We start from the raw sequence: 23506 nt of genomic DNA on the forward strand, positions 1-23506 counted from the left end.
GTCAGTCTCAGAGCTGCCTGGGAGACACAGAATCAGGTGCAATTAACTGGTGGCCAGGCCCATGACTTTACAGATGCTCTGTAGTGTCGATCAGGTATGTGCTTAACCTATCACAGGCCTTCATCTCTAACGCAGTGATGGCTTGAAGAAGAACACAACTATTGTGCCAACTTCCCAATTGAAGAAATGTTTTAGAAACATCTCTGAGATCACCTACAAAACTTAAAATAAAACAAACTTCCTGTAGAAGTAGATTCCCTTCCGGAAAGTAGGAGAAATTCTGGCCAGTCCCAGGAGCCAAGGCTTCCAGGGTAAATTCATTGTTGGCATAGAAATCCAATAAAACATATTAGCTAAGCACTCAACACCCCAGCACAGTCAGCCAAACCCTGGCACTCAGAGCTGAGGCTTTATTCCTTCCAGTCAACATACTTTCATGACTCAGATGGGAAGGCAAGTGGATGAGATTGCACTGTGTCTGTCTGTCTGTCTGTGATGTATGTTCTCACATCTGTAAGCTGTAGCCCATGTAACAGAGGCCAGTGACTATCAGCCTCAGGATTTTATTTGTGCGGTAAAGATGAGAAGAAGGGCTTTGTAGCTTTATAGAGATAAGAGAAGGCAGCATTTACAAGATGTCAAAACGTCATGTACTTATTCTCTCTCAGGCGAGCCAAGAGAAATAGCCTTACATAGTGATTAAGTATTCCAAAATAAACTCAGAAAATTGGACTTCAACACGTCTGGAGAGAGGCAAGGTACTTGCAGCCTGGTGAGCAGGGAGTCCTTGGCAGTACTGCTCTCTGGTCACCTTCAGAGCTGGGTGGGAGGAAGCAGGTAGATAGATGGCTTCCAAGGTGTTGAGCTCAGGAGCTTCTACTCTGAATGAGCTCCCAGTCTCCATCAGCACCTTACCTCTCAGTCCTGCAGACAGATGCTGAGCGTCACCTCGCAGAAAGTAAGAAGACACACATGTGTACACCTCCCACACCAAGCTCAAAGCATGGGGCTACCCTGCTGGGCCAGGGGTCCTGAATCAGCTAGGATACAGGGTTCAGCTGCCCCAATAAAACCCCCAAATAATAGATGAGGCTGACACTTGTTCTTTCCTGTGTCAGTCACTAGTCCTAGTGCCAAAGGACTTTTGTGGCAATGCCAGCCTCCTGAACCATTGCTTCAACTGCAACAGGGTATTGCCTTTAGCCTTCTGGTCTCAGAGACCTTGCACCCTTTTTCCTGTCCGTGGGAAAGGACAGGGCATGACTCTCTTCTTTGAGGATATGCTCTAGAATTGTACCTATCCCTTCCACATACCTACCCAGAACTCAAACTTGGACGGATGGCCCCATCTAGCTGTGATTTGGTCTCTCTTCTGGTCATCTTCATGTTCAGATAAAAGTCATGTTTCCATTGCCATGGAGAGGAGAGAATTGATTCAGGAGAACAGCTGGAAGCCTAGACCATGGCTACTTCAGGTCAAACCTCCATCTTCAAGTCATTCTTCTATCCTTCTCCTTAGTGGGGTATTTGCCCTGGGCAGGTCTCTGTGACTGCTTCCTGTAGGGAAGAGGCTCAGAGGGAGCACTGCATGGCCTCTCCCTGCGCAGAGGCCACCCAGCAGTGTAGAGAAAGCTTGCGGGCCTACAGGCTGTCACTTTTCTACCTATAAACAGGGGCTGATGACCCCTGTGGTGTTTGCTTCTCTGGGCTGTTAGAGGATTTTTCTTTTGTAAACTCAGTGAGCACCTAGTATATTCCAAGAACAGTATTATGTACTTGTAAACCTTAGAACAGCTCTTTAGTGGGTTTTTGATACCTGCATTTTAAAGCTGAGTAAATTGAAGCTGGGAGAGGTTTACTAAGACACCACAATCTGGTTGTTTCTTTGTGCATGCAACAATCACCAAGGTCCACCCCGTGCCAACCACGGGGCTGCATGATTATAAGCACAATGGGAAAGCTTAGAGGAGGCATAGAGCCAAAAAGGCACCTGTAGTGGGAGCTGGTCTGGCCAAGGGCTGGAGAGGAGGCTTGGGTGTGTTTTAAAGCATGAGCAGAAGTCATCCAGGTAAGGAGCAGGATTGTGCATATGTAAGGGAGAGGTCACAGAGCCCCCAGCAGGGCTAACCTGAGCTTACAGCCAGCCCATTTGCCCCTGAACCTTGCATGGAATGATCCATTTTTAGAAAAGTGGGGGTGGGGAGGGGGGAAGCATTGGGAAGCTGGAGGTCTGGGCCCATTCCCTTTCTGCCTTTCTGTTCTTCTGAGAACAGAAGAAAAGGTCTGATTGAACACATCTTGATGGATACCCTCCTCTACTCTCCCCTTTTATAGCCCCTAATGTATTTGTATAGTGATGTCTGTCTCCACCGCTCACAGTATGTCCCACTGTGGGGCCTTAGCCCCTCAAATAGTGCCTGCCAAATGGTGTGTGCATAATTAGATTCTTTCTAATTCGCCCGGGTCTAGAACTAGGGATTTTCCCTTAATAATGATTTTGTTTAGTGCAGTCCATAGAGGAGTATCCAATAATAGATAATTTGGGGAAATAGTCAGAAATTTCATCCCTGGTCTCATCCACCTGGCCTGCCACACTTACTCAGGGGGAACCTGTCTTTGAATGCATAGCACCCTCTCAGCAGTAGGGTTCAGATGAGAATTCTCTCCTGCCACCTGTAAACACTCAGGAAGGCTGTTTGATGTTCCCAAGTCCCAGTTCCAACACCCCTTGAATTCAACCTTGTAACCCAATGTGCCCCACTTGCACCCAGGCCCTTCAGCCTCTGTACTTGGCCACGCCAGGCTTTGACCTTTTCTAAATCAAACTGGCTACAGGGGCTGGAGTGCTTCCTGTGCTGCACCTCTTGGAAAGAAGCCCCCTGCTTCTTCCTTTGCACCTGAGCCCTGGCTCTTCCCTCCTACCTGTGCTTTATGAGTGTACATCAATTCTCCTTTCCCCTGCATTGGTGCCTGTGAGGGACTGTTTATGTCCACCACAGAAGTGAAGGTTTAGTGAGGGAGAGGGAGTGGAAAATGATTAATTATCACAAGAATGTTTGCCTGGAGCTTTAACTACACTGCCTTTCATTACTCCCCATCCCTCCTTTTCTCCTCCAGCTCCACTTAGAATGTTGGTGTTCTGGAGACATTAGGTTTTAACATTCTACACCCAGCACTCAGTGTAATTTATAAATCAATAAGCTGATTGCTCTGAGGAGTTGATTGCCAAGTGCATAGGGTACCTTTTGTTCTGGAGGGAGTGATTGGTTCACAAGAGGGGGTTGTGGGTGTCGGTTTTGTCCTGGCTTCTGCCATGCTGTTCTGACCTGGAAAGTCGTTATTCCCAGAGATGTATGTAACTTGGAATAGCCTGCCAAGTGCTCTGCATCCTTCTTTTTTGACAGTTTTCCCAGGTTACATGTGTCATCAAAACATTTCTTTCTTGCCACAATAATCTGGGGCTTGTTTTGAATGTGACAGGTCCTCTGGCACCTCATTCTTAAATCTCACTAACATCATTTATACCAAAGATGCTGCCTTGACAGGAAGTGAAATGGTATGATTTTCAATTTAGATTGAAAATCAAATCCAAGTTATGACAACACTGAGACTCCAAAACTCTACAGAATTAATTGTGATTATCTTACCGTGAAATACTTTTTGTAGTCAGAACTGCTTTCCATTTATTGTTCCTGTCAAAGATCTTTGATTGGAAAACCTTTTACTATGAGAGGCTGTCATTTCTGAAACATTTATTTATTTCATGGCCTGTTCAAACCACAGTGTGATTGTCCCTTTTATTCCGTAGATAGTCCCTTGGAAAGTTCTTTATAAACCGAATTTTCATGGCTAAATTAGTCTCTTAGATGTTCATGAAGAGCTATTATTTTATTTTATGAAGTCTTCTTTTTTTTTTTTTTTTGGGTCCGGTCGTGGGGCCTGAACTCTGGGCCTGGGCACTGCCCCTCAGCAATTCAGCTCAAGGCTAGCGCTCTACCACTTGAGCCACAGCACCACTTCCGGCTTTTTTCCTTTTTGCTTATGTGGTGCTGGGGAATCGAACCCAGGGCCTCATGCATGCAAGGCAAGCGCTCTACCGCTGAGCCAACTTCCCAGCCCACCCCAATTTTATTTAAGTAAAAATGAGGTGATCTTAAGAATCAGACAAATTACCAATAAGCTTCTCTCAATGTTCTGGCTTAATGATACACCATTGCATCCCAATACCCAACGGCAGGTTTTGTAGATTGTACATCTATCACTAATATTCACAGTGTATAGCCAAGAAAATCTACCCTCATGAGAGCCATTCCTTACTCTCTCTCGTCTTGTCCTTCCAGGGGTGAATGTGGGAGGTCAGGTCTAGGAGGATGTGTGTTGGAATAGGTAGTCCCTCATGAGCTTTTACCTTAGCACAGCATGACTCTGTGTATTCTGGTTATTTGTTGCTATGTCTCTTACTGTTCTGTCAGTCAGTCAATCAATGGCTGGGCCTGGTGCCTGGCAGGTGTCTGTCATCACAGCTATGGGGGAATCACAATGGCTGGGTGCAGTGGTATGCACCCAGGTGGTAGCAGGCAGGCGGTGGCCAAGGCTGTGGTCATCAGCTTGATGGGACTAGATCAGCAAAGTGGCTGATGAACATGACTGGTAGTTGAGTGTGAATATCAGCTGAGGGCTCAGCTTGACATGTGACCTCTTGTGTGGTGTGTACATCTCACTTGTTGATTGGGTCCCAAGGATGAGTGTTCCAAAAGAACCAGGCAAGACCCTTGAGGCTTCTTCAGACCTTGCCTAGAAATCTCAGGACATCATTTCTTCCAGATTCTATCTGTCTAGAGACTTAGGTCAGCCCTGATTCAAGGTGAAGTGAATCAGGCTTCAGCTTTTAATGTGACTAGAAATAATGGTGGCATCCATTGTTAACCATTGCCAAACTGTTTCAGAAAAAGAAGATTCTCTGTAGGAGCAAGTTTACATAAATGCACGAGGCAATGTAGGAGGGCTATAGAATATTTAACATGTAGAAGTGAATTAGCTAGAATGACTGCTTTGAACTCAGGGCAGGGGAGCACTAATTGGATGTGCCTCCTTTGGTGGCAGGCAGTTAGTATCCTAGTTAGTATCCAGCCCTAACTTAGCCCACCCATATTACAGATGTTTGGGAAAAAAATACTTGGTAAAGTAATCTAAATAGTGTCATCTAAACACATACTTATCTCAAAGCTACCCCAAGTAAATTTCTACTCACATGAAGTCAATAAAGGCATGTTCATATTAGAATCAAAGATAAATGGAAAAGCAGTAAGTGATGTATCTAGTCTGTTTGATTTTTGTTTTCTTTTTTCAGCACTGGGGACTGAACTCGGGAGCTTTGCACTTGCAAGGCAGGTATGCTACTATTTGAGCCAGTCCTCTAGCCCATTTTTACTTTGATCATTTTTGGAGATAGGGTCTCCCTTTGTGCCCAGGCCTGTGGCCTGAATTGCAATCCCCCTACTTGTACTTCCCTGTATTGCTGGGGATGACAGGTGCACACCTGCACCCAGCCATTGTGCTGTGATGACAGACATGGGCCCAGTCATTGATTAAGATGGAGTCTCATAAACTTCTTCTTGCCTGGGCTGGCCTCAGATCTCAATCTCCCTTAGCTGAGATTATAGGCTAGAGCCACCATGCCTTGATTCTATTTGCTTTTTTGTTCATATTTTGGAAGTACTCAAGAGGAGGTTGTGTTCATGGAGTTTCTCATATACTTAAGAGTGGACATTTTTTGATGCTTGAGAAAAAGTCAAGTCTGACCATGTGCTTAGAAAGATGATTGCCTTCTTAACCTTAATCAGGAAAACAGCTCTCCTTCTAAGCTTTAGGAGCCAGCAGGTACCTGATCCCAGCTGTGTGAAGGCTTTGGTTGATCTGGAAGCAGGAGCTGACAGCATTTTTTTTTACTTCCTCCTATATATGCCTCTCTGGCTTCCTGGAAATTCAAATTTGTGTTTATCTGTGCTGAAAATTTAGAAGCAAGTAAACATTTTAAACTACTTATAACCAGAGTCTGTGCCAGGAATAAAGTAAGCTTTGGATTAGACATTACATTAAAATATGGGTCTCTGGGAAGGGCAGAAAGAATATTCATAGATGTGAAAAGCAGATGTTTAGAGGCGATTGGTAGAAGTTTGGCCCAGAATTCGGCTATGTGGAGTCAGGGCTTGGTTGTAAATTACCTACTTCTTATTACATCCTCACCTTTGGCCAGAAGAAACACGAGTGCTCTTTGGGGTCCCTTTGATAAGCACACTAATTCCATGCATGAGGACTCCATCTTATACTTAATTACCTCCCTAAAGCACTACCTCCCGATATGATTATGTTGGTGATTAAAATTTCAATCTGAATTTTTGAGAACGTAAGCATTCAGTCTATAGCACTGCCCTATTGGCTATTAAAATCTATTTATGAAATGCTAGAGATCGAAAATCCAAGATGTCATTATAAAGGGCCCATATTTTTATGCTACTAAAAGAGCATTTGGTCAAGAGCATAATTTGGAACCCAGTATGGAAGAGAGGAAGGATGTATAATACAAATATAAACCTTTGGCCGTGAACATGTTTGGGAGGGGGCTGAACCCATACCTGACTTCTACATAGATCATCCAGATTAGAGACGACCTCTCCTGTTCTTCAGCAACTTGATGAAGAGTTTGTATCCTCCCCACCAGTGGCCTAACCCACCTCTCATGAATGCAAACTCACAGCTACTTTCTTCACTTCCTTTCTTCCTACAAATATCCATAGAGCTTCTGCAATGTGGTAGGTTCTGTGATAGTGGAGAAATCGAACATGAGAGACACACAACAAATCAGCAAACAAACAACTATTTTAATTATAGTTTATGGTCAGTGCTGGGGAGGACAGACATGAAATAAAGCATAATAGGAGGGGGAGGGAATTCTTTGCAATCGTGTAATCAAAATAACCCTTGGAGGAGGTAACTGACTGATTACAAATGGAATGGAACATGTACTGTGTGATGTATGTTTTCAAGATCCTGAAGTTGCATGTCATTAAGGTCCAAATTCAAATCCTTTTCACCCTGTCTGAGCCCATGCTAGAGATGCCAAATGGATAGCAGTTCTGAGGAGCAGAGGGAAGTGAAGCAGGTGGCCAGACCCCTCCTGGCTGACTCTCTCCTCAATGACAACTTTCTCTCCTTAGGGAAAGGAGACGTGTTTGGAGATGTGTTCTGGAAGGAATCCACCCTTGCCCAGTCCTGTGCTAATGTTAGGGCCTTGACCTACTGTGACCTGCATGTGATCAAGCGCGATGCCCTGCAGAAAGTTCTGGAATTCTACACGGCCTTCTCCCACTCCTTCTCCCGGAACCTGATTCTTACCTACAACCTGAGGAAGAGGGTGAGCTGACAGTTTCAGTTCTTTTCTGCCTTTTCCTTTCCTACATGCATTTTGGATAATTACTAGGTCCAGGAAGGTCTCTCTCTATTTATTTAAATGATGCGGTTGGTTCTAAGCAGCTTGTGCTTGTTGCTTGCTCTGGTGAGCATTTGCTTTAATGTGGGGAAGAGAAGAAATATTGTGAGATTCGAAGATGGATGGATTGGGTGCGAAGGGGATTTGTCTATATATGCATGGGCTTTTATTCCAGTATTATCTAGACCTAGAATTTTGAAAAGATGAGTAACACATAAAATTGCTTGTCAGTAAAATGGCTGTGTGGAGCCGCTTGTTAACTGTAAAGTGAATTCTCTCTAGTGACGGGGCCCTGCTTCATGGTGCAAGGCCCCCAGCCAGCCAGCTGTTAAGGACAGTTTCTTAAAAAAATAGGAAATGCTTTAGTTGGGTTGAGAAAACAAAAACCCAACATCCATGGAACGTGGTTGCCTGGAAACTGTTTTGCACATAATTGCCAATGTGTTAAGACATGATCAGTAGTTTAAGAAGCAGAAATCTCGTTAAAGTTGTTTCCTTTGCCCTCAGATCATCAGAATTTCTCCATCTGTCTCTCTGAAGATTAAACGGTCACTTTCCTTCTTTGAATTTTCGTGGTTGATTTTCTTTCAGTTAAAACAGTAGTGTGGTAGGCAGCTCTAGGCTGAGAAGACTCATTTGGAAAGATGGTCAGAGGACTGTTCCCCTAAAGAGCCTCCTCCTCCTTGTCCCTTAACTCTTTCCTCAGCTCATGGTCCCTGCCTTGATTTACATTCTATCCACATTGATTCTCCATTGTCCTCTCTCGTGGCTTGGGAGGCTGATCAGGTCCTGTTGGTTCTACCTAAGCTCTCTACTGAATTCATACTTTGTTTCCTTCTTCAGAACGCTCAGAGCATTCTCAAATCACCAAGCCCCATCAACCAAGTCCTCTCCATGTCCCATAAGGATTGTGCAGTGAACTTTAAAACTTACTTTCCTCCTTTTCATCTTGTTCCAGAGCAGTTCTTTATTTATGGTCACTCAACCAACCCAACCCTCCTGAAAATTAATCTTATCCTGTGCAGGATCATGTCCATATACTTCAGCTGTCCACATGTGGTTCAACCTTCAAACCCTGTCCTTCGCCACATCTCTCCATGCCTGCCCTTGCCACCTGAGCTCCCTCCATGGGAATTTTACATAGATCTTCACGCGTATGACACTTGTCAGGATATCATTGTGTGACAATTTCCTGTTAGTTAACCCAATGACTCTGCTAAAATGTTACCGTTTGTTTATCACACGTAATCCTGTGACAGCTGACTGGACTAGATATATAAAGCAGGAAGATACTTAGTACCCTATTCCCAGGGACTCAAAACCTAATACAGAATATCTGCTAGATGAGAGGGATAGTTGCAATGTATGATACTAATGCAGGGGTTGTGATTCACCCACGGCGTTGTGGGAAAATAAAGGAGTAGTAGGTAGAAGAGGAGTCAGAAAAGAAGTAGGAAGTATTGTCTAACTACAACAGGCAAGTGTTCGGGTTAGAGGAAGAGGTTCAGAAAAGTTCAAATAGAGGAATCCAACTTTTGTTCTCTACGTATTTGGATAAGGTTTAAAATACCTGCCATTGCCAGGCACTGGTGGCTTACCCCTGTAATCCTAACTACTCAGGAAGTTGAGAGAGATCTGAGAATCACAGTTCAAAGCCATCCTGGGCAAGAAAGTTCTTGAGACTCATCTCCAATTAACCACTAAGAAAAAGCCATAAGTGGGAATAAGTGGAGCTGTGGATCAAGTGGTAGAGCATTAGCTTTGAGCAAAATAGCTCAGAATCAGAACAGTGTGCCCAGGCCCTGAATTCAAGCCTCAGGACTCACATACACAGAAACAGAAACACACACACACACACACACACACACACACACACACACACACACACACACACACACACACACACACACACACACACACACACAGCCTACCATTGGTTTATTTAGAAAAAAATACTTGTACCACTTTTCAGTCCTTTGAATTACACTGTGCTGTGAGTCCCTGGTCAGAGACCTGAGTGCCTATCTTGGCACACTCAGTGCAGGCTAATAAACGTTTAAGGATGACTAGGAGAAAGGCATGGATCTCTGGGTCTCCGTTCGCATACCACAAAATGTGAGGCTGTGATTAGATGAGTTTTCTGGTTCTGTGGTTCTGCCCATTTGCATTCCAGGCTGGGATGAGTGGTGGTGGAGAGCCATGCTTTCAGAGTTCATCCTGGTTTGGCTAAGAACAAGGAATGCTTTGCTGGTGATACTTTTAGGCAAGTAGAGTTTCTTAAAGCCTATTTTGGGGGGAATTTACCCCTTTTTATGAAAGCAAGTTGATTATAATCAGCTTCTAGTGTAGCTGATAATATAGGTTGGAAAAAATATGCAGTTTGGGTTATTTGGAGGGTAATCATCTTCGAATAATTATGGATCAAGTGAATCTGTCTTTAAAAACAACAAATACGACCATAAAAACTACAGTGGATTCTTGTCAGGTTGTTTTTATATGTACAGAATGACTGACTCTGGAAAAAAGGAGAAATTAAAGCCGTAGGCCAATTTTGGCAAGTATAAGACATTCTTTTAGCCAGGTGTGCAAGTTCACACCTGTAATCCCAGTTGCTTTTTTAGTAGAGACAGTAAGTTCACAGTTTGAGAAAAGCCCTGACAAAATTAGCAAGATATTATCTCAAAAACAAAGGTTAGGTGCTGATGGCTCACTCCTGTAATCCTAGCTACTCAGGAGGCTGACATCTGAGGATTGAGTTTCAAAGCCAGCCTGGGCAGGGAGTCTGTGAGACTCTTACCTCCAATTAACCACCAGAAAACCAGAAGTGGTGCTGTGGCTCAACGTGGTAGCACTAGCCCTGAGCAAAAGAGCCCAGGGACAATGTATAAGCCCTGAGTTCAAGCCCCATGACTAACAGCAAAAACAAACAAACAAACAAAACAAAACAAAAATGAAAGTAAAAGGGCTGTAGGTGTGGCTCCAGTGGTAGAAACTGCCTAGCAAGCATGAGGTCCCAAATTCAATCCCTGTACCTAAAATAAAATAGTCTTTTAAAAGGTCAGAGCTCTCCAAAGAATGAAATAGAGTGCTTTGAGTGGCCTGGGGTTTGTTGATCTGAGGGCGTGGAGGCATCTCCTTGGTCTTCATGCTCAGCAAGATTGTAGAAGAAGTTGAGCTAATTGACCTTCAAACTTCCTTCTCATCTCAAATGCCTTTGAGCCTGGTAGGGATCCAAAGGAATTGTAGTGAGCCTTCATGTAACAAGGTAGCCATTCTTTTCTGGAGGGGGAAAAAAAAGGAAGACTTGTCATTTTATTTTAGTATTGCATTACAGACTCCCATTGTATCCTTTGGAGATTAATTCATAGTTACATGGGGCATAGGAATGAGAACATTACATGCATGAATTATTCTTGTAGCTATTTTTTTTCTGGCAAAGTAAAATGTATTCTTGTGGCTGTTTCGGGCTTGGCAAAATCAAGTGAGTTCTGAGAACAGTGGTTTCAACATGTGTTGGGGCAGTTCATCTTATTGACCTCCAGTGTGCAGCACATTCTCTGAGCTGGACCGTGCCACTGTAAATAGGAGCTAAAACAAGTCCTTCCTACTGAGGGTCATTGAGATCTCACATATATTAAAACAAGCACAAGTAAAAAGTGATATAGACCTGGGGGAATCCTGCACTTGGTACATATTTGCCCCTTTTTCCTCCCTTCTGCCCATTCCCTACCTCTATCTCCAGTCTTGAGGGACCTGAGTTCATCCTTTCCTGCCCCTGATGTGTGAACAGACTTACCTCTTCCGTCAATGTTTCACATGTGTTTTACTTTCCTTTCAACCTGAGAATGAAATCACTTCCCAGCTGCTGGAGAATTGGGTCCTTCTGATGATCATTAGGACAGTAGATGAAATGTACCACGATGAAATGATGTACTGCAGACAAGCAATTAGGTAATTGCCAGCAGTCAGTGCATGGGATAATTGGTATGGAGGTAATTGGTAGGGTGGTTCGCATTCTCTGAATATAAGGTTTTATTTTTAAAGCCAATGTTGTTGTGTATTTGAATGTGTTTGGCGGTGTTTGCTGATGTTAATTATTTGCAGGATGGATTTGTGTGTGTGTGTGTGTGTGTGTGTGTGTGTGTGTGTGTGTGTGTGTGTGTGTGTGTGTGTGTGGTACTGAGGATTGAATATAGGGACTTATACTTTTTAGGCAAGCACACTCTACTTAAGCCACACCCTTAGCCCTTTGCCTTCATTTATTTTATTGATTTATTTTTTAAATTTGTTATCATGTGTATGAGAAGTACTTTTTGCTGGTTGCCTTATTTATTTATTTGTTTATTATTAATATTTTTATTGTGAAAGTACCATACAGAGGGGTTACAATTACATGAGCAAGTAATGAGTACATTGTTGCCTCCTCCTTAGTTTCCCCTTACCATTCCTGCCCTCCTAGTCCTCACCCCCACCCCCCACAAAAATTGTTTAGGGATACAGGTGGACCCATTGCAACAATGAGATGTACAAGACATTATGTTGAAAAATGAGCCTTTGTTTATTTTTTTAGATAGGGTCTCATTCTTTCGTCTGGATCAGCCATGGACCATGATCCTCCTACCTCTGCCGCTAGAGAGGCTTGAATTATAGACATGAACCTTTCTCCACCTGGCATTTCTGGGAAATGGAGCCTTTCTCACTTTTTGCCATTACCTGAACTGCTACTTTCCTATCTCTGTCTCTAAAGTAGCTAGGATTACAGGTATGACCCAACATGCCCAGCCTCTAAAATGGATTCCTTCCTCCCTCCCTCCCTCTTTTCCTTCCCTCCCTCCCTCCTTTCCTTCCCTCCCTCCCTCCCTCCCTCCTTCCTTCCTTCCTTCCTTTCTTCCTTCCTTCCTTCTTTCCTTCCTTCCTTCCTTCCTTTCCTTCCTTCCTTCCTCAGAATATATTTTTTAAATCATGATTAAGGCTAAAAACTGGTGTTTGAGAGGGAACTGGGATTAGGGTTACTGCCTCTGAAACTGAGGTGCCATAATGAACATTGTTGAATACAATATATGTATTCCTAACGTTCACCATGGGGCATTTCATTCTGGAGCAGAGAATACCAAAACACCAGAGTTTTGGAGACAACTCTTCTCATAAGTGGTATTGAGAAGTTTTTTCACTTTCACCCTCTGAACAAATTCATGTAGAGGGTTGGTAAAATGTGAAGAAAGACCATAAAGATAGACACTCAGAAATGTCACCCACTAACCTATTGAATCACCAGAGCATAAGTTTTAAAAATGATCTCTGTACAGCCCATGTTTTCCTTGTCATCCCTCCACAGTGAAGGCCTCTTCAAAATTAAAATCATCTATTAGACTGTCAAGGCAAAGAGATAATACAATCATGGTGTTGGAATTAGGGGATAGTGGAAGGGGACAGATGATGTGACATGCCCATAATTTTTATTTTTAGAACAGCAAAATGCAAATCACAATCCTCTTGTTCCTCAGGAGAGTCAGGATGTAGTCTTTAGAGGGTCTCCCAGGGGCTACCCGCAGGACCCTCGCAAACACACAGCCCAGCCCCAGTGTCATCCTGGCTGATGGAGATAATCGGCGTAACCTGCTGTTAACCGGGCTATCTTTGGCCTTTTCTGAGGAAGCAGTAACATTCTAGAATGAACGCTGGCTTTATAGCTAAATCCTAACATCTAGGCCCTGCTACGTGCTTGCCAAAGCTGTGGTGGCAGTGAGATTTGAACAAGTAAAATGAATCCTTTTTGTTACCCCAAAGGCTAGCCAAAAAAAAAAAGACTATGATAAAATGCCAGGTATGTTGCCCTGTACATAGTAGATACAGCCCTGTTGCTTTCCCTCTATTTCTATTATGGGGAAACAAAACAGAAGAGATTAGGAGATAATATTTGATTAACAGAAAAATCAAATGGAGGCAGTCAAGTGTGGCAGTTCATAATGTGGACTCTAGCTGGGTACCAATGGATCACACCTATAATTCTAGCTACTCAGGAGGCTGGAGGTGGAAGGATCTCAGATGGAGGCCAGCGAGATTAATCAATGGTAAATAAGACCTCGAGGATCATGGATCTGCCTTAAGTTCCAGGAGTAAGGAAAATTGTTGATTGGCTTTCAGCTCTGTGTCTATAATTTACTTGTTCTAATTCTTTTAATACTGGTGTCATATCTCTGATCCTAGGAAAACTTTCCCAACTGCTGATGAGCCCTTGTTGCCTGTAGAGGCTGCCAGCCCAGTGCGGCTTGGAGGGTACAGTCTTTCTGACTATCTTTTGTATAACGCCATAAAAGCAACAGGCCCTTGGGTGCTACCTAAGTGTGTAAGGCTGTTGCACAAGCATCCTAAGGCTGATGACTCATGGCAGCCTAACCTTGGCTGTTTGCCCAGAGGTGGCCGAAGGGAATGAGGATGAGTTCCCATCATCCAACAATGGAACCTAGTGGGGCTGGGTAATCCTCCCAACAAGTTTCTATTTGGCTCGTGGATCAGCTCTGCTACCACAGAGGTAGCGCAAAGCTTTGTGATGGTCTGTGGCAGGAATGTTCAGAACTATCATTTTCTTTCAGAACTATCATGTCCATCAGGAGAGGCCAGAGAAATGACCTTTCAGCTTGTTACCGGTTTAGCTGGAGTTTCCCCATTGGGGTAAGTCTCTAATGACTCAGGCAGAGGCCAAAGCCCAGCTAGGACTGAGAGGAAGTCTTTGAGTAGGAGTGGGGATAGAATAACCAGGAATCCAAGTCCCTTTTCTAGCACTGAGGAAGTAGCTGGGTCTTCTTGGAGGGATAGGAACTTAACCCTTCTGGGCATGCCTGTGCCTCGTGGACAGCATCCCACTGTGGACAAGGCGTACCGATGCTTATTTTAATGGCTGATGATTAATCAGGAAGTAGCGTTTGCCTGAATGGGCTGCTTTGAAGACAGGGAATTTGACTTGCGAGTCGCTAAGACCCTACCAAGAGAGTCTTCTAAGGGAAATCTCAGGCCAGTGTTCTCATCTCCAAAATGTGTTTCTGCTCCTTCCCTACCCAATTTTACCCAAGAGGATGCTGAGTAAAAGACCCCAGAGGGAATTGTCTCAAACCCTCAGGTAAGGCAGTGTGTAGGATTAGGCTCTTCTGGAGGTGCTTAGGGCCCCAAAAGATGAACAGATCCCCATGGACTGGAAAGTCATGTCTCTAGGGCTCCACAGTGAGTGGGCTGTGTCTTCCACTCTAATTTCCATAGCACATGATAACACAGGGCTCCTGAAGCTCCCCAAACCTTTTCCTTCCTGGGTTTTTACATTGACCTAACTGCCTCTGAGCTACACATAATAACAAGAGGCAGCATATTTTTCATGACAGATTTAATGTTTAAGAAGCCCCTTGTTTCGGGGATGCAGAAGATTGTGCCTTGTGCCTTCTCCCTTAGAGAGCCATTTGCAGACAACTTCTGTGTTCAGCCACATTTCCCAGCACACTTCTTGCTGATGCTTAAACCAGATGTGAGACTAACCTCTGGTTCATGGAGTATGGGTTTTTTTTTTTTTGTTTTTTGTTTTTAAAGAAGATGCTTGTTTAAAAAAAAAAAAATGAAGAAGAAGATGCTTGTTTGTGCCATAGAATCCATAAAACCCTTTACTAGGCAGGCTGGCGCAGGGCATGCGCTCACACCCCCTACTGATGTGGAGTGGTATTGCACCCTAACTCTGTTAGACCTCTGTAACCACTTGAGTGACCTTAGATGTGAAATAAACAAGCACATTTTTCTGCCTGGGCTGGCCTGTAAAGGTAAGCCTCCAGATCTCATCATTCTGAGAGGCTACAATTATGGCCTTCATCAGTATTTTCAATATTTTAATTGCATTTCCAAATCGTACAGCTGTTCATTTGTTTTGACACATTACCTTTCCACCCCCAGCAATCTTCTCCAGGCAAGGGGATGAACTCAATGGAAGATCGTTGGGGGTGGAAAAGATTGAAAATGCTATAGAGGGCCATACTTCTAGCCTCTCGGAAGGATGAGATCTGGAGGATTCCGGTGTGAGGCCAGCCCACAGAAAAATTTGCAACACTCCATTTCCAAAATACCCAGCAAAAAAAAAAAAAAAAAAAAAGGCTGGAAATGGGACTCAAAGAACACAAGGCCCTGAGTTCAAACTTCAATATAAACAAAGAAAGGGGGAAAAAAGGAAGAAGAAAAGAAATGAGAATGAGGAAAGAAGAAAGGAAGGAAGGAGGAAGGGAGGGAGGGAGGGAAGGAAGAATGGAGGCAAGGAGACAAACAAATGTGTTCCAGCAGAGCACCACACATTAGCAGCAGTAGCCTTTCTTTCTCTAAAGTTCTAACTCAAGCAGTTGAAGGAATTTTGTTTTTAGCAATTTGATCAAATTGTATTTCATAAAAGATTACGAAAAGTATTGTGTAAAGTTCAGCAGGTATGAATAATGCTGCTCTTCTTCTCTAGCTGGTATCCACTTGGCCGTGAAGAGAACTCAGAACAAGCCACTGTCTGCTCTCCGAAGGGGAGGCTCTGAAGAAAGAATTGGACCAAAGGGGGAGGGGAGGGGAGGATGAGCCCTGTGACATAGAGGCAAAGAATACCATAATTGGAGAACTTTCGGGAGAGTATTTGGGTTTTGCAAATTTTACTTAGTGAAAAGAGAAAGCTTCTCTGCACAGCCAAACTTCTTGCTCAGGGAGGCAGATGCCTTTGCAAACCCCAAACTGTGAGCTGGGCTAGAAGAAAAACCCAGGGACGGACGTGCATGCCAAATCCAATCTTCCCAATCCTTCCACCTCCTGGCCAGCTGAGTCTAGCAACAGAGCAGCTTTGTTCTGCTATTACATTGCGTGTTGAGGCAGTTGGAGAGCAGCCAGGGTTTTCATCCTCGGCTTTGTGTTAAGCACTTCCTAATTCCTCCCTGACATTTCTCTCAGGTTGGAACCTGAATAGGAATGTTTTCAGCCTGTTGACTAGTGCTAGAGGCAGCTTCTAATTATCTGTGGTCATGAGCAAAAAATAAAAACAAAAAACAACTCCTTGGAATCCATAAGCAATCATTTCAAAGCCATTTCCCCAGCCTTTGGCTAACCTGTTAGCAGTGCTGTTTTCTGTTCCCTTGAGCAAGGGCAGCTCCCCTGTGTTCTTTGCTTCCTCCTTCCCTCTCTCCTACTGCTCTGGGTGCACAGGGGTTAGAGGGAGATGAGGGCATGAAGAGCTATGCCTTTGTAGCTTCATAAGTTTTGGCTACCTGCAGAGGCAGGTGCTGTTTGCATGTGTGGGTGCATGCCTTTCTCACACCCACTGCTGGAGGCCTGCTTGCTGCTTTGATGCATTCGTGTGTGTGTGTGTGTGTGTGTGTGTGTGTTTGTGTGTGTGTGTGTGTGTGTGTGTGTGTGTGTGTGTCTTTCTTTCATAATGACTGCTCCTCAAATGACAGCCAGGGAGAAGAGAGCTGCATGATGCATGATCCATACAACCATTCCTTGGATCCAGTCATCCAATGAGTCCTATTCCTTTGCGAGGTGGTGGTGGTGGTGGTATTTCTGTTTGGTTCAGGAAATTTTTGTTTCTTCTTTTGGATCATGGATAAGGATGAGCCTGACAATTTATAAACTTGAAAACCTTGCAAAGTGTCCAATCGTGGTTAGTTGCTATTTGTGATGTGTGCATTTTATAAAGGACAAATGCTCTCCATTCAGGGCCACTGGCTTTAAAAGCACAGGACTCTTCATTTTGATGGACTGGGTATGTGGCTGTGGAAAGGAAGGGGCCTGAGAATAGAAACTGGGCCTGTAATGTACTCTGGCATCAGAGCCTCTCAATCCAGAGACCTTTCACGGGTATTTACAAATAACTCATCAGGCTTTGGTTGAGGAAACAGAGGTACTCCTCTCATGATATAGTGGGATGCTGTGTATCCAAACACAAGAGCTAAGCTCAGGGCAAGTGACCAGGAGAAGACCTTTCTTCCTCTTTTCACTGAAGCCAAGGCTCCACGAAGGAGCCTGGTCTCTGGGCTTTCTTGGACTCTCAGACTCCAAGTCTTAATTGTTCTCTTAGTTTCCATTTTATTTGTTCGTTCTATTATTTGTGCCATTCCCTAGGAATATAAGTTTTCCCCCAGTAGTCTCCAGTTTCCCAAGGGAAGCAAAGCCATCATATTGAAAGATTCTTCAGAGTGGTATGGTCATGCCTGCCCTGTGCCTTTTATTTATGCTCAGGCCGAGGAGACCTCCAAATATATGATTTCCTGGGATAGTTCTAATAGACTGCCAAAGGACTTACAACCGTGGCAATTTTTTTCTCTTGCATTTCAAAGGTTGGAAATCAAGTATCCACAGGGCACATCTACCAGCTTCAGGTAGCCTCTGATCACCCTTGGCTTGTGAGGACATGCTCTAGTCTCTACCTCTGGATTCTCAGGATCATCTTCCCAGTGTCTTTATATCAAATCTTTTCTTTCTTTGTAAAGATACCAGGTCATTGGACCCAGCCCCCACCTCATATCCAAGATGAGGTCTTCTTGAGATCCTAAGTTAATTACAGCCACAAAAACCTTATTTCTAAATAAGGTCACATGCAAAGGTGTCAGTATTTAGGTTTTGGACAAATCTTTGAAAGGGGATACAATTTGATCTACCTCTTCTCCTTCCTTTCTGGTTTTCTCTCATCTTCTCATTTTCCTTCTTCTTTTCTGTTTCTATTTTCTCCTCCTCTTTCCTACTTTTCTTAAGGGCCTTGAACTTAAAAAAGGAATTTTTGGGGTTGTTTTTCGAGGAGTATTCTTTTGGTAGTATAAGTTTCTTCCATGAGGTGCAAAGCATTTGGTTAATCACTAGTTCCCTTGATTCTTGGGTAAAATACCATTTTCCTTTGTCTTTCATGAGCAGTATCTACCTAATACTTGAGAGTCACAGAATGCAGAGGGCATCCAGATCTCAGGAAACAGAATTAGGAAGTAGCAAGGTTTTCCTGATGACAGAGGTGGTTAGCTGGTAGTATATAAAACTCAGGGGGTCATGGACTTGACTTCATTTCAGGTGGTACAGAACAATTGTTTATTGGCTTTCTAGCTCCTTGTCTGTAATTTTCTTGTTCTAATTCTTTTGATAATTTCCAACAGCTTTAGAATGGAATCCACACACAGGGATCCCATAAGAACTTGTATTTCCAGTTGCAAGTCAGATTGTGTGTTCCCACTATTGCCTGACACTCCAGTCCAGCTGAGCTATGATAGCTATACTTGCTTTGTTTATGCATCATTCTGTCTTGAGATGTTTTTCATTCAGTCTTCCCCTGTCACCTTCCCCTAGCAAAATCTAATCCAAGCTGGGAGCTTGCGGCTCACACTTACTGGGAAGGCTAAGATTGAGAGTTCTCAGTTCAAGGCCAGTGCAGGCAAACAATTTTGCAAGAACCCTTCTCAACAGATAGCTAGACATGGTGGCACATACCTCTTAGCAACAATGGAAAGCCTAACCTAGGTAGATCACACCCAGGCATGTACTTGCATAGAAAGCCAGACCTTATTTCAAAAATTACCAGTAAAAACAAAATAAAACAAAGCAAAATGGGCCTCTAGGTGTGGTTGAAGTAAAAGCACTTGCTCACCAAGCACGAGGTCCTGAGTTCTAACCAAAGTCCTGCCAAGCAAACAAACTGCTCATTCTAGCCTTCAAATCCCAGCCCAGACTCTACTTCCTTCTTCCCCTTTCCAAGAGGCTTTCCACAGGAAATTCCTACTAGCTCATCACCACTCCATTGGGCTTCCTATTAGGGCTTTTCCACAGATAAATTTAGCAGGACCTCTTGGGACTAGTTGTCGGTACTTGGGCTCTATGTTGGGGGGCTTACACCAGAACAAGTTCTTAATTTATGAAATGACTCAAGTAAATGAGCTATCATATTTTTATAGGCTTTGGCAAGCTTGTATTCTAATGGTATCTGCCCATCCTGTCTTCTTTGGGGATAGGAAACAATACACATGTCATAAGCAAGATAGCATTGGAAGAGGTCTCTAAAACCTGGTCTTGATTGGCTCATTCCTCACCACCTGTCCCTACTTGACTTGTCATTCCTATCTTTATCCTTTGATTCTCCTGTAATCCCATCCTGGCCCAACCAAAATAAGATACCACCTACAGCTTATCAGATTTTAAAGTGCAATTAGAAGACCGTGATTCCTTTCCTGTGACTTGGCTCACAGAACTGAAGATCTATGTCTGATTTGACCCTCTGTGTCCCAGATAAACTTGTCAGGACTTATTTGTTATTGTCCTTGAACATTCTCAATGTAGCTGAGTCTACTGAAGCTATATCTACATGACCTTCTTGAAAGCTTAGAAGTCTACAATGCATGCATACCTCTGTGTGTATAGATACATACTGGCATGGCATTTGACATTTGTACCCAACATCACTTCACACAAAGCAGTTTCATATAATGTACCATGTCTGATAACCCTGATTAGTTCTCCTGTTTTTCCATATGGGGAACTGAGGCTCAGCCAAATTGAATGTGGAAATGTGGCAATATGTACAAAACCAGATCTTGAATTCATAGCCCCCCCACCTTCAAATCCCACATCTTTTCCTAATGAGCCCACCTTTTCCACCTGCATGCCCTCTGTAGGATCATGGGCTGCCCTGGTTGTCTTCATGGAGGACCCTCAACAATATTCTGGAAGACACAACAAATGGTTGCTGCTTTGTGTCTTTGTCAGCTCTGCAAACTAGTCTCTCAGTCTTCAGTGTGCACAGCTAGAATCTTCTCAGAATGTAGACTCTAATTTAGCAGGTCAAGGATGAGGTCAACGTTTTGCATTTCTAACAAGCAAGCACCCAGAGCTTTCTGTGTGGCTAGTTGGAGTGACACTCACAAGAACCCACTTGGAGTGTCGGGGCTGTAGGCAGAATTGGTTGGCCTATGCAGAGGAAAGAAGAGGGAATCTAAATCTCCCTGTGCTTGGACCCAGGAGTGTTCTCTTCTCTCCACAAGTGGCAAGGGCAGCAGAGAGGCCCAGGAATGCTGAGGCCTGCAGGGCAGAGGGCACCCTCCTCATGTTGAAGTGCACTCATAATTAAGCAGGGCTCAGATGGTGGCACCAGGAAGTCCCACAGGGGCCAGTCTGGCAGGCAATATGTGGGGCAAGAGGCGATCTTCTGAGCAGAGTGGCTTGGAAGGCCCTTTTCTACCCTGCCACTGAAGCCTTGGGCATAGTATAGAGCTGTTCCTCGTCACAAGAGCTCACTGGGTATTGCCAACAAGGTCTTGTCTCTGCTGTTTGGTGGTTTCTTGCTCTTGAATGAGAATTATTCCTCTTTATATAACAGTCCAGTTGAAAGCTCTCCTGAAACTCATCCCTGGGTATTGTGTATCCCATCTGCTTACTCTGGACAGGTGGTGTGCCCACCTGGAATTTGAGGTGGCCAGAGGTGACATTCCTCTCATCCTTAAGAACTGAAGACTTGTCTTATTTGGGTTTTTCTGAAGGTGTTGGGTGAACTGATGACATTTGAACAGGACAGGAAACTACAACCAGGATGCACCTCGCTACGTAAGCAGGAACACCATAGGAGAATTCAAAGTGGGACAAAGCAAGGAGAAAAATGTGGACCTGGAGCAGAGCCAAGAGTTCAAGGGAAGGAGAGGCTGTGAACAGGAAGTGGCTGGAAGGATGAGGAAGTAAGAGCAGGCAGGACAAGAAGGTGTGAGGGCCCTGGTAGAGCTCCGCGAATCTGGGAAGTGGGTGATGACATGTCAGGTGACAGGAGCTGTTTGGAGTCAGATAGCTCAGCCAGATTCCCTCCAACCCAGCTCATTACAAAGGCTCTTCAGAACCGCCACCCACTAAAAGGGACTAGGTGAGTCTTTGTTGCATGGGGCAGGGTCTCTGTGGGGAGGACCTTTGCCTATTTATCTTGATCTGGTGTCTCCAAAAGGAGCAACATGTTTGGACAGTTACTACTGAGATTATGTAACTTATACAGTACCCTAACATTTGTGTCAGTTCTTTTTAGATCACTGTTCTCTGGTAATAAATTTCTCCCTACTACGCACCCTGTGTTAGGTGGTGCATTGTCCCTAAAAGAGGTCTAAGGACTTCTGGGGGTAAGAGTGATTACAACTGAGGAACTCTGTACTTAATAATTTCCTAGAAAATGCTCCCTTAGTCTTTATCTTTCTAATCTTTTAACAGTAACCATGGGGTAGATTGAATGTGGATGGCCCACATTTTGTCTTTGGTGGCCACTATTAGGCATGAAGAGATGCTTATGGGTTAAGATAGCCCAGAAATTACTCTTCCATTTCCATCCAGTCCCCACTCTTCAACTGAATAGGACAGTTGGTGGCAAGCTCACCTCTTTGCCTCTACCCTCAATAGAAAAAAACCAGAACTGTTTTCTTTTTTTTTTTTAGATTTTTTTAATTGTAATTTAAATGTACAGTTACATGAGGAAGGTAATGAGTACATCTCCTATTGAGCATTGTTACCTCCTTTGTTTTTCCCCTACCATCCGTTCCCTCTCTCCCCCAACTCCTCCCTCCCTCCCCCCAACAAGTTGTAAAGTTTGTTTTCAACATAGTGTCTTGTACATCTAATTGTTACAATGGGTTGACCTGTATCCCTTTTTTGGGGAGGTGGGGGGTTCAGTTATGGGCCTGAATTCTGGGCCTGGGCACTGTCCCTCAGCTCTTCAGCTCAAGGCTAGCGCTCTACCACTTGAGCCACAGCACCACTTCCAGCTTTTTTTCTGCATATGTGGTGCTAAGGAATCGAACCCAGGACCTCAGGCATGCAAGGCAAGCACTCTACCACTGAGCCACCTTCCCAGCCCAACCCATATCCCTATTTAAGCATTTTGTTTTTCCCTTCCCCTCCCCAAATTAGAAAAGTATATATACAAGATGTAAGGCACTGGAATCAAATACAGTGAAACAGGGATTATACCATGGGAAAGAACATACAAAAGAAACAAAAAAGTCACATAGTACATTATAAGTACGTTAAAAACAATAGCAAGAAAGAAAAAACCACTTGTGTCCCTGTCTTGGGGTTCATTTCACTTAACATCATCTTATATGGTCATATATACATAGTGTTTGACCTTTTCTGTTTGACCAGAACCTTTTTCATAGTAGAACTGGAGCCAAATGGCTGGTGAAGGCATTATGCAGTTATACACTCAAAGACATAATGAATACCACACACACACACACACACACACACACACACACACACACACACACACACACACACACACACACACACACACGCCTACTCCTGTCTATTCTCTTGTCCCAGTCAACGGGGCTCATTTCAGTAGTTAAATGATGTTTATAGTATGTTCTTTAGATAACAATTCTGAGGTACAGCTGAGTGATTATACATTATTTTTATGATTAGGAATACACCTAATATCATAAACATAAACCAACTGATAGAAGAACCAAATAGAATAAGCAAAATCCTAAACTATAAAGTAATACTAAAGAACTAGATAGAATGCTGTTTTGCATTCAAGCATTCTCAGTCATGAAGCAAGAATAGCAAATGTTCCCCTTTACAAGGGGTCATTTGACAAAAAAAGGTAAAATAGGTTGCTCTTAGACAGAGCAATTATTTTCATATGAAAGACAGGGAAAAACTTTGCCTTCTTTTATGACCTTATCTTCTCCCTGGTCTTCATTGTTTACGAATCTGTTCATTAAATCTCCCAGTAAATATAATAATACGTGTCAGTTCTGTCCTTCCCAACTTAAATACTAATTCATGGGACCTGAATTTAAAATACCTTGCAATTTAATGCTATTTTTTAATCTTTCTCACTCCCATACCTAGATACATGAGAATGAAATGAAAGCTTCTAGAAGAAATCTAAACTGTGTGCCCCTGGATGAATCTAACCTCCGAGGCCCCGAGTTTTCACTCCGCTGCAAAGCTGCAGCACAGAGCAGACAGAGAGGATACAGGCTAGGCCTGTGATCACATTCCCTGCAT

General features: G+C 43.6%; 1 protein-coding gene across 3 annotated transcripts in view; it reads left to right on the plus strand.

Annotated features, from left to right (window-relative positions):
• Kcnh1 (potassium voltage-gated channel subfamily H member 1) overlaps window positions 1–23506 on the plus strand; it is a 309150-nt gene that overhangs the window by 225103 nt on the left and 60541 nt on the right. For all 3 annotated transcript variants that reach the window (XM_070041570.1, XM_070041569.1, XM_070041571.1), the window contains one exon: window positions 7218–7414. In XM_070041570.1, the coding sequence (XP_069897671.1) occupies window positions 7218–7414 (197 nt within the window). The remainder of the gene's footprint in view (window positions 1–7217; window positions 7415–23506) is intronic.

Source organism: Dipodomys merriami, unplaced genomic scaffold (assembly GCF_024711535.1).
Source record: "Dipodomys merriami isolate MVZ:Mamm:240054 unplaced genomic scaffold, mDipMer1.0.p SCAF_31, whole genome shotgun sequence".
In the NCBI taxonomy this organism is placed as follows: Eukaryota; Metazoa; Chordata; class Mammalia; order Rodentia; family Heteromyidae; genus Dipodomys; species Dipodomys merriami.